This window comes from Amblyraja radiata, chromosome 8, assembly GCF_010909765.2.
Source record: "Amblyraja radiata isolate CabotCenter1 chromosome 8, sAmbRad1.1.pri, whole genome shotgun sequence".
Classification (NCBI taxonomy): domain Eukaryota; kingdom Metazoa; phylum Chordata; class Chondrichthyes; order Rajiformes; family Rajidae; genus Amblyraja; species Amblyraja radiata.
The window spans coordinates 79,095,298-79,107,605 of record NC_045963.1 but is presented as its reverse complement, the minus strand read 5'-3'; the positions used below and the strand labels follow the sequence as shown (position 1 = coordinate 79,107,605).

Sequence of the window (12,308 nt, the reverse complement as noted above, 5' to 3'; positions counted from 1 at the left end):
GATTTATTCCTGCAGACACTTTTATTTAGTTCTGAACAAGTTCACTTGCAAACGGCTGCTTGAAGGGTCCCGGGGGTCTTCCCTTCAACCGTCAGCGCAACGTTGAGGCAGAGAAGAAATCCATCTGTGAGTGGATTGGCTGCCAGTGGTTGCAAAAGTCTCCTTGTCCACACCTACATTTTTAGTAGGAATTGGGAAAGTTCTACTCATTATTTTTACAACAATCTCACAGATTCTCTGATCATTCATATCTTTTATTTAATCATACACAATTGTCAATAAATGTTTGTTTGATATTTTCTTTTAAACATTTCAAAATTTAATCTACTCTGTGGCTAACTCACAATATAATTAATTTCAGATTTATTATATTGCTTTCAGAAAATGTTCTTCAACAAAATTCAATAAGACAGTGATGGTAACTGCAACAGGCCAGTTAGGTTGTTATTGTGATTAGAGTCGGGATTAGTTTAACATTATAGAATTTCACATGCTATGTTATTCTAGGTGATAATCACAGTTTTCATTAGACATCTTGTACAGAGCAACAGTTAATAACAACAGCCAACAATAAGGATGGGCACTGTGCAGGAAGAACTGATGATTTGATTAGCTTTTGTGGTGCAATTGAAGGAGCTGTCTCTCTCTGATTTTTCATTTTGAAGAAAAGCTTTGATCTCACTTCAAGTCAATTCAAGAACATCAAGTGACAAGCCTGTTTGAAACACCCCAGTCGTTAGGCCTAAATGCCCCAAACTGTTTTATCTTAATAGGCATCCACGGGAAGGTAACAAGAAAGAAAGAGCTAAAGTAAGTCACTCAAGGAGCATGTGACTCCTCACACTTAACCGAGTTCACTCCATTTTCTATACATCTATATGCTTGTACTTTATTGTTGCCAGCAGCAATGACATGTATTGTGACTAAAAAGAAGAGTTTCTACTTTAAAGTATTGTTTTGCATTTGTTCATGTCAGTGCAGGTCACAAACACAGAAATGAAAAGTCACCAGATTGCCACGGCACAAATTGTCTCGGCGGCTAAAATCAAACAAAGCCCAATTAAACTAATCATAACGTCCCAGTGAACACAAGGAAGCTCACCTGGCATTTCTGGAATTGAGCATGAATTCCCAACTCTACCCAGTACTTGGTACTTTAATTACCCAGCCCAAACACTGTGAAATTGCTCCTCTGATCTACTAATGGGTGAGAAATCCTGCCGATGTGGTTTCATGCCAAGGGGCCATTTCAAGATACAGCAATGTTACTGATGGCATTCTAATGGAGATGACACTTCCCAAGACTCAAAAGGGAAAATGAAGGGGATGCAGTTTACTATGCCAGTGATTGTTCATTAATTACCAATTTGCTCACTGCTGGAGGCGAGCCATTACAGTACTTTGGATAAAAGTATCAATTCATTATGAAGACCACCTACGAACAATGACTGAGAAACGTACAGAACAATTAATATTAACTATTATCAAAAGGCACTTGAGATATCTAGCTTGTGCAATAAAAGTCTGACTGGCTTAACGTTGCACTAGCAGGCATTAAGTGGCAGAAAATTTGCAGATAAAACACTTTCATCTGTTCGACACGTGTTAAAATCTATAATTGTGAGCTGAAAACTATAATTCTAAAAGATCATCTGCTCCTGATTACACAGTTCAAGTTTATTCACAACATAAGGTTTCTTTTGCATAAAATCGCAACTTATTCAATCACATCATTTGCTAATTTACGGACTAAAATACATACTAGAAAAGTATGTTAATGTCCAACTCAGAACCTATGCTTCATATAAACATTCACTGTAAATTCAAGGGGTTTGATATTTTTAATGTTTAATTTAGATATTAAAATAAATACTGATACCTTTCCTCTAGCAGAGCTATCTTTATAAACACTTTAAGCAATTTTCATCCAGTATATGATCAGGAACGGAATCTCTTTAAAGATTTTTTTCCAGAACTTGGTTTATATTTTGTAAACATTTTCCTGGTTAATTTCTTAGCCAAATGTCTTTTATTTCAATCCAGCATTTTATATATCACCCTCCTGCCCATTAATTGCACCAGAAATCGGACCGGCCTGAGAGAAATTCCTCTCCACTCCTGTTCCCAGCGAGTTAACCCCCATTGTAATGTCAGTATATCATAGAATTATAACCAATCTGTAAATATTCCAATGGACACTAATACCCTACTTAATCAGAATAGGTTAATTTAGTTTTTTAACAGAAAATAGTTTAATGTCAGATCAGATATGTACATCATTAGTCTGTGTCATGTGGCCTCTCCTGTTTCCAACTGGCGAGGGATAGAGCGGGAGAAAATAATCTTCATATTGGAAAACTTGTTTTTGATTCATTTCATCATAATTTTTTATGGTGATTTCAGTAGTGTAATTGAATAATCAGAACCAACGTCAAGCCAACAGACCATTTTTATTAGATTTTAGAACTGACTCCTGAGCAATTGTTCACTGCCTTGTTGTATTTCTGGCAAAATCTGTGAGCACATGGTCAATGGGGAAGGAGATACTGGTGCTAATACTTATGGAATGGTACAGTTGCTACTCAGTAAGAGGAGGAAGAAGCCCAGAAAAGAAGGATATGGAAATAGGTATATTAGAGAAGATGAGGAGGTGTAAGGAGGCTGTTGTCAGACAATTGGGTCATAACTGGAGGAAAAGGAACAAGGTCAGTGGATGAAACATAGCCACATAGAAAATAGGTGCAGGAGTAGGCCCTTTGAGCCAGCACTGCCATTCAATATGATCATGGCTGATCCTCCAAAATCAGTACCCTGTTCCTGCTTTCTCCCCATATCCCTTGATTCTGTTAGCCCTAAGAGCTATATCTAACTTAGCTGTGTACCAACAGTGAATTGGCCTCCGCTGCCTGCTGTGGCAGAGAATTCCACAGATTCACAACTCTCTGGGTGAAATAGTTTTTTCTCATCTCAGTCCTAAACGGCCTACCTCTTATTCTTAAACTGTGACCTCTGGTTCTGGACTCCCCCAACATCTGGAAAATGTTTCCTGCATCTAGCCTGTCCAATCCCTTAAGAATTGTATATGTTTCTATAAGATACCCTCTCATCCTTCTAAATTCCAGTGAATATAAGCCCATTTGACCCATTCTTTCATCATATGTCAGTCCCGCCATCCCTGGGAATTAACCTGGTGAACCTACGCTGCACTCCCTCAATCGCAAGATGGTTTGAAAAAGAGCTGTTGTTGGCTGGAGAAGCAGAGGTGGAATTCAAGTGGAATCAGATGAACGTGCGAGGGATTGGTGTACATGAAGCGTTGCAAGGGAAAGGAGGTCATTGATAATGTACATGGTTCCATTTCCCTGGTTTCACCATCCCAGTTCCATTTTTGTTCTTCATTGTTTTCTCAATTAGGGTGATTAAACTCTTCCTGAAATCTTACAGTCCACAGAGACCCTTAGCAATACAACTCGTGATACAATACTGACCAATTGTACAAACTGGCCAATATCCACATACACATTGATTCTGGAAATATTATTAAAACATTAAAATTCCTTGATTACTAATCTTTATTAATTAGTCTTTTCCTTGAATTAAGTAGCCTGCTGCAAATATGGAGGTGTGCCCACTCCTGACCTTGGACCCTGGGAACCATGGAAACCTTCGGCCCATCAAGTACGTGCCAACCAGCGATCATCCGTTCACACTACATCTATGCTAATTTTACAGAAGCCAATTAACCTACAAACCTGCATATCTTTGAAATGTGGAAGGAAACCGGAGCACCCGGAGAAAGCCCACGCGGTCACAGGGAGAATGTACAAACTCCACGCAGACAGTACCCGAGGTCAGGGTCGAACGCAGGTGTCTGGCGCTGTGAGGCAGCAGCTCTACTGCTGTGCTGCCCCTCTAGGTCTCTAAACAGTGGCTACCCGCTGGTGACAGGGGATAATACTAGAATCAAATTGCAGGAAATGTATCTAGACAATGTAATCAAAGGAAAAACCATCCCCAACATCCCCTCTTGTCCCCCAATCATAGTTTTGAGTCCGAAGGTACACAAAATTGCTGGGGAAACTCAGCGGGTGCAGCAGCATCTATGGAGCGAAGGAAATAGGCGACGTTTCGGGCCGAAACCCTTCTTCAGACTAGTTTTGAGTCCAATTAACTCAGTCATACAGAACAGAAACAGGCCCTTCAGCACAATATCAATGACCTCCTTTCCCTTGCAACGCTTCATGTACACCAATCCCTCGCATGTTCATCTGATTCCACTTGAATTCCACCTCTGCTTCTCCAGCCAATAACAGCTCTTTTTCAAACCATCTTGCGAATGAGGGAGTGCAACGTAGATTCACCAGGTTAATTCCCGGGATGGCGGGACTGACATATGATGAAAGAATGGGTCGACTGGGCTTATATTCACTGGGATTTAGAAGAATTAGAGGGGATCTTATAGAAACATATAAAATTATTAAGGGATTGGACAGGCTAGATGCAGGAAACATTTTCCAGATGTTGGGGGAGTCCAGAACCAAGGGTCACAGTTTAAGAATAAGGGGTAGGCCGTTTAGGACCGAGATGAGGAGAAACCTTTTCACCCAGAGAGCTGTGAATCTGTGGAATTCTCTGCCACAGCAGGCAGCGGAGGCTAATTCACTGTTATTACACAGCTAAGTAAGATATAGCTCTTAGGGCTAACGGAATCAAGGGATATGGGGAGAAAGCAGGAACAGGGTACTGATTTTGGAGGATCAGCCATGATCATATTGAATGGCAGTGCTGGCTCAAAGGGCCGAATAGCCTACTCCTGCACCTATTTACTATGTTGCTATGTTTCATCCACTGACCTTTGGTCCTTTTCCTCCATTTATGACCCAATTGTCCGACAACGACCACCTTACACCTCCTCATCTTTAATATACTTATTTCCATATCCTTCCATACCCTTCTTTTCTGGTCTTCTTCCTCCTCTTACTGAGTAGCAACTGTACCATTCCATAAGTATCTCCTTCCTCAATATCTATTTGACCATGTGGAATTCCGTAAGGGTAGAACATTTAATAACCCAGATATGTGGGGAGAAATTCATGATGAGAATTGATGCTACCCAAAAATTCTGGCCAGTCAAAATATTGGCAAACCACAATGAAAACTCTGGATCTGAATGAAAAAGTACGAGAAAGGACAAATGAACATCGTGCAGAAGCCATCCAGTGTAGGTGTAAAAGTATGAAGGATTCCTCATTATATAAAGGAACAATTCACCTAGTTAATTTTATCTAGAAGCTAACAACATACCTACAGAGAATATATATAACAGCGGGAGGCAGAAATATAACTGGACAGCACTTGTACCATCTTCTTACAAATTAATTAATGTATGATCATTTTAAAACAAGTGCCTGCCCACTTGAACAAAAGGAAATAAATCACCATGGAATTAGTTCAAGGTTTATAATCAATAAAATTATATTTTTTACAAATATTTAATGTTATTTAAGCGTACAGAGAGCCAGTCTTTCATCCATACAGCTAAATGCTTACGCAGCTAATACAAATATTTATTCTTGATGGCATTATTAAATGACTGCCAGAAAAATGACACGCTTTATTCCAATTCAGTGTGCTGCTTTCATGTCCTCTATCTACAATATGCCCTTGTCAATTTGACTATATGGCAAAACCCTCCTCTTGGAATATCAACTATATTTCAACAATACCGTTTAACATTATCACCCACCATACACCCTATGCCTGAAATAGAATAGGTTTCATTTATGTAAGAAAAATTGAAGCTGAAGATAAAAATCCCAATTCTGAATTTGTATCACAAAGAAGCAAGACACTTTAATCATAGTTTTAACTGTAATCTTCAAATAATGCATACCAAAGGCGGCATGTAGCCTTGCATAAAAGCCAAGATTAACCAAAAGCCTTTTAAAAAGGAATGAATTTATAGTTAAAATTACAGGTGAAACAAAATAGCACTTACATGGCAGTTACTTTCATATATGCACCTTGCCCGACAATCACAATAGCAATGTTTAGTTACTGTATGTAACTGTCCTCAAGAATGTTTATCAAAGTTGTCAAAATATGCAAATCTAATACATAAATTACTGCCACAAAAATCTCATTTTTATTAATGTCTTGGTACATACTCGCTGTTGTTTTTTTCTATTATTTTATTAGTATTATTTATTAATTTAATTTTTAATACTAAAAATTATATTTCAGAATGTAGTCTCTGTTCCCAACTCATTGATCTGTCTGGGAGCTGATCAGAAAGGTGCAGCTAATCTCCACCAGAGTGCTGGTCGGGTGGTTGCGTGGCCTCAGTCAGCATCCTTGTATAAAGATGTGAAAATGTTCCAATATCACTGCTCCTCGTCGGCCCCCAGTGTCTCACTGTTGGAACTGCAGTGATGTGCATAGCCAGGACAGGACGCACGCACTCCAGCTGCATTGCCCTCAATATACTACCGATACCAACCATCACATACAAACTAGTACCATGTGGATGAGAAACCAAACCAAAGCAAACAGAACAATACTCGAGCAGGGTTGATATTGGTGGGGGTTACCAAGATCTCCGTGTTACAAATCCATCACACATTGCAGGGCACAGAATTTAAAAAAAAGCAATGCAAAGTATTGTTTTGAAGAGAAATATACTTGAATCATTTCTCTCTCCCTGGCACTGCTCACCAGTCATGTTCTATTTAACGCATAGTTGAGCTTTGGATCAGAGATATGCACCAGCACATCTGGAGGTACATACTCTCCACCTGTAAAACATATCTCTGTCCACTCAACAACACTCATTCACTGCCTCAGCTAATTGACTGCTAAAACCATTATCCATACTTCAAGACTTGATTATTCCCAGTATCTCTTACCTGATTGGTTTCCCTTATCATACTTTCCTTCAACCAAATGTCTTCTGCAAATTCTGTTGCCGGTGATTTGGAGGCAACAATGTATAGAGTCACAGAATTGTACCGGGATCCTGTGGTTCACCAAGTCCATGCCGAACTTTTAGTTCATCCACACTGATCCTCTTTGCCCGCATTAGGTCAGTGTCCTCTAGCCTTACATATTCAAGTGCCTGTCTCATTGTATCTTGAAAGTAGTAATTGTATCAGATTCCACCACCACTTACTTCTTCCACATATTCACCACTTTGTTCAGAGTCATGCAACAATGACACAGGCCCCTCGGCACAACTAGACCATGCCCACCAAGATTTCCCAACTAACTTAGTTACATATGCCCATATTTGGACAATGTTCCTTTAAGTCTTTCCTAACCATGTACCTGTCCAAATGTCTTTTAAATGTGTTACAGTCCCTGCCTCACAACCTCCTCTACCATCTTGTTCCATATTTCCTCTATCCTCTGTGTCCCTCCAGTTCCTATTAAATCTTTCCCCTTACACCTGTGCCATCATGTTTGTGATTGCCCTATCCTAGGGAAAAGAGTGTGCATTCACCCTATTTATTCCCTCATGAATGCCCTGAAGTGGGGGGGGGGGGGGGGGGACTATGTATAAACACTGCTGTAATTTCTACATGATGAAACCAAAATGTATAAAAATGGCCTTTATTAAAATCTGACAATGTGCACTTTAACCACATGTGATTTTTTCTATTACAAATCTCAAATTGTGGATACTGAGGCAAATAAATAAATGATGGGTCTTTGTCCCAAACATTATGGAGGGCACCGTGTAATCCTTAAAGTTGTTTGTTCTCTTCTAATTCTGGTCATTTGCTCATGGTCAAGTTTAATTATTGCTCCTCTCGAAGCTGTGCCTTTAGCTACCAAGGCATTAAGCTTTAACATTCTCATGGGCTCTATATATTTTTTCCCTCATTTAAACTGCTCTTTAAAACGTAGATCTTTGGCCAAGTTATGTCAATTCTTCTGACGCACAGGAAGGTATTTTGATCTCATTAACGACACTATATAAATGTTGCTGTTGGAACTAAGTGATCAATGAGGAAGGATTGACAATAAATCACAGAGTTTGCATTGTGGACATGATTTCAGGAGACACACGATGCCACAAATAATAACCACAGCATTTAGCAGCAACATATGGCCCAACCAAGGCTGCACAAGCTATTTTGGCCAAATGGTGAAAACAGCTGCTAAACGAGTACTTTGTTAATAGGATTCACCGGTTAGAAAATCTGTTTTTGATGTGTGGCTTTTATGTTATTTGTTGATTATCAGAGATTGAAAGCAAAGAAATACAAAACATATTTGAATCATGAACATTAATGTGATGATTTGACAACACTTTCGTAGAGCAGCAAATTAGACCTTTAGACCTTCTGGAGAGAGTGACAGTGCAGAAACAGGCCCTTTGGCCCATCGAGTCCATGCTGACCAGTCTTCATCACGTACACTAGCACTATCCTACATACTAGAGAAATTTACAATTTCACCAAAGCTACTTAACCTACAAACCTGTACGAGTTTGGAGTGTGGGAGGAAACTGGAGCACCCGGAGTATTCTAGATACTGAGGATGAATCACATCCCACACCCACTAACTGAATGGAGTCTCCATTGGCCTCCACCCCCCATCTTCAACAGCAGTTTGGGAGCTTTGCTTGGTCTCGTATTTCCCTCTCATTGTCATAGTCATGAAGGGGGCAAACCGAGTAAATTGGGGGATTAATTGAAGCAGACCCAGTAGTAAATATCTGGAGGGGTTGTCCGGTTATTTCATAAGGTCATGAGCAGAATTAGGCAATTCGGCCCATCAAATCTACTCTGCCATTTAATCATGGCCTAACCCCATTCTCCTGCCTTCTCCCCATAACCCCTGACACCTGTACTAATCAAGAATCTATCTATCTCTGCTTTAAAAATATCCACTGACTTGGCCTCTACAGCCTTCTGTGGCAAAGAATTCCACAGATTCACCACCCTCTGACTAAAGAAATTCTTTCTCATCTCCTTCTTAAAGGAGCGTCCTTTCATTCGGAGGCTGTGACTAGTCCTAGACTCTCCCACTAGTGGAAACATCCTCTCCACATCCACTCTATCCAGGCTTGTCACTATTCTGTATGTTTCAATGAGCCCCACCCCCCCCTCATTCTTCAAAACTCCAGTGAGTACAGGCCCAGTGACATTCATGACAGTGTAAAGAGCGCCTATGCCCACTGCTGGCCTCCTCCTTCTTCTATTGGACATGAATTAATTGATTACAAACTGGTTACATTTACTGACGATCCTGATTAGGAAACCCAAAAATAAAGTGAGGTAAAGTGTGCATCTAAGTTGATCAGTGGCAAATGATATCAGATATAACTAAACACAGACTCTATCACAACACAACTATTTAAATAAAGAAAGCCAATTATTTCCAATTTACTAAAATGACTATTTTCTGCAATGAAGTATCTTTTATCTGACTTGAACAAACTCAGGATTTCACAGTCTTTTGGAATCATGTTTTAGGATACGGTGAGGGTAAACATATGCCGTCCTTTAGCAGAATAATGTATTGTGGATTGTCTGTAATAAATGGTCACAGTATCAAACAACAAGCACCTCTAGTGGCTGGCAAACTGACGGCTAATCCATACCCAGTGCACAATTTCTAGATATAATGCTTGTTATTGCAAAACAGGGTTGTGGAGTTAGTTAATGCAGCAGGGAATCTCCTTGGATGATAAAATGGATTGAGTAGTTAGAGACCATTACCTCATTCAAATGCTTGCTTTGAGTTGGTGTGATTGGTTGGAAGGCCAGTTGTTTATTATTTCCTGCCTTTAACGCTGCATCCTTCCTTGCTTGTTCCAGAAGAAGTCTCGCTCGCTCCTTCAGTTCTTCTTGCCTTGTTGTTATTCTCTATAACAAATAAAGAAATATCTCAAATCTGTCTTGCAATTTGCACATGCATAACAACATTTGTTTCTGCACTATGACAGGATGATGGAAACAAATGATTATAAACAGCAAAATAATATTAGAGACATTCTCTGCCTGTGCACGATTTATCAATCTTATTAGATATGTTTTCGTTGTAAAATTACTAAAGACTCAATACATCAAACCCCCAATGAGGAGCAAGGAATTGGAAAATCTACTGAGACTATGGGCAAACAATTTGCCAAAGCCCAATGACCTGGATTCAGAGGTTTTATAGGAAGTGGCTGCAGAAATAGTGAACCATTGGTTGAATCTCTTCAAAACACAAGCAGTTTTAGCATTGGAAAATGGCAATTTTAATTTCCCCCTAACCCAGGGAACCTCAGTGGCTGTTCCACTGGGTCTTCCCCTTCCCCCTCAAACCATGTGACCCCAGCTCTTCCCCACCCACACTATCGTCCTCATACCCCCTCCTCCCTGACCACCCACCACCAGACATCGCCTCGACCTCAGTCCATTCACCTGCCTTCCTCTGGCCCCAACCCCCATCCTTGACGTGCGTTCACCATCCCCCCTGACCTCCCCCTCTCTGATACCGAACGGTCTGTCCTCAGCAGAAGCCTCACCTTTGTCCCCCTCTGTTCCCACCTCAATGAGTTCCGCGCCCGCCACGATGTCGAGCTCTTCTTCCGTCGCCTCCGCCTCAATGCGTTCTTCCATGGGAAGGAGTCCTCGCCCCCCCAGTGATGACCCCTTCTTCCGTCTCCAACGGACCCCTTCCTCTTGGATCCCCCTCATGGCCATCTACCGGCTTTAAACCTTTTTATTTTAAACTGCCGGTGGAACATCAACCGCCTCAACTTCTCCACTCCCCTGTCTCACTCTAACCTCTCCCCCCCTGAACGTACAGCCCTCCACTCACTCTGCAACAATCCAGACTGGGTGATCAAACCTGCCGACAAGGGAGGTGGCATGGTAGTCTGGCGCGCTGATATCTACAAGGCTGAGGCCACGCGCCAACTCTCAGACACCTCCTCCTACTTATCCCTGGACCATGACCCCACAGATGAGCACCAGGCCACTATCTCTAGCACCATCACTGACTTCATCAACTCCGGCTCCCTGCCCTCCCGAGCCTCCAACCTCATCGTTCCCCAGCCCCGCACGGCCTGATTTTACCTTCTCCCCAAAATCCACAAACCTGACTGTCCTGGTAAACCCATTGTCTCTGCCTGTTCGTGCCCTACCGAACTTATTGCCACATACCTCGACCCCATCCTATCCCCCCTGGTTAAATCCCTCCCTATCAATGTTCAAGACACCTCCACATGCTCTTCATCTACTCCAGGACTTCCGTTTTAGACAACAGACAATAGGTATAGTAGTAGGCCATTCGGCCCTTTGATCCAGCACCGCCATTCAATGTGATCATGGCTGATCATCCCCAATCAGTATCCCGTTCCTGCCTTCTCCCCATATTCCCTGACTTCGCAATCTTTAAGAGCCCTATCTAGCTCTCTCTTGAAAGTATCCAGAGAACCGGTCTCCACCGCCCTCTGAGGCAGAGAATTCCACAGACTCCCAACTCTCTGTGAGAAAAAGTGTTTCCTTGTCTCCGTTCTAAATGGCTTACTCCTTATTCTTAAACTGTGGCCCCTGGTTCTGGACTCCCCCAACATCGGGAACATGTTTCCTGCCTCTAGACTGTCCAAACCCTTAACAATCTTATATGTTTCAATAAGATTCCCTCTCATCCTTCTAAACTCCAGAGAGTACAAGCCCAGCCGCTCCATTCTCTCAGCATATGAGTCCCGCCATCATTACGCTGCACTCCCTCAATAGCAAGAATGTCCTTCCTGAAATTATGGGACCAAACTGCACACAATACTCCAGGTGTGGTCTCACTAGGGCCCTGTACAATGGCAGAAGGACCTCTTTGCTCCTATACTCGACTCCTCTTGTTATAAAGGCCAACATGTCATTCGCTTTCTTCACTGCCTGCTGTACGTGCAGGCTTACTTTCATAACCTGATGAACAAGGACCCCCAGGTCACGTTGTTCTTCCCCTTTTTCCAACTTGACACAATTTAGATAGTAATCTACCTTCCTGTTTTTTATACCAAAGTGGATAACCTCACATTTATCCACATTAAACTTCATCTGCCATGCATCTGCCCACTCCCCCAGCCTATCCAAGTTACCCTGCATTCTCATAGCATCTTCCTCACAGTTCACACTGCCACCCAGCTTTGTGTTATTTGCAAATTTGGATTCCTTCATCCAAATCATTGATGTATATTGTAAATAGCTGCGGTACCAGCACCGAGCCTTGCGGTACCTCACTAGTCACTGCCTGCCATTCTGAAAGTGACCCGTTAATCCTTACTCTTTGTTTCCTATCAGCCAACCAATTTT

General features: G+C 41.6%; 1 protein-coding gene across 4 annotated transcripts in view; it reads right to left on the bottom strand.

The window, feature by feature from the left end:
* The window catches only part of ehbp1 (EH domain binding protein 1), a 351,647-nt gene that overhangs the window by 131,378 nt on the left and 207,961 nt on the right, over nt 1-12,308 (bottom strand). For all 4 annotated transcript variants that reach the window (XM_033026308.1, XM_033026305.1, XM_033026307.1 and 1 more), the window contains one exon: nt 9,726-9,872. In XM_033026308.1, the coding sequence (XP_032882199.1) occupies nt 9,726-9,872 (147 nt within the window). The remainder of the gene's footprint in view (nt 1-9,725; nt 9,873-12,308) is intronic.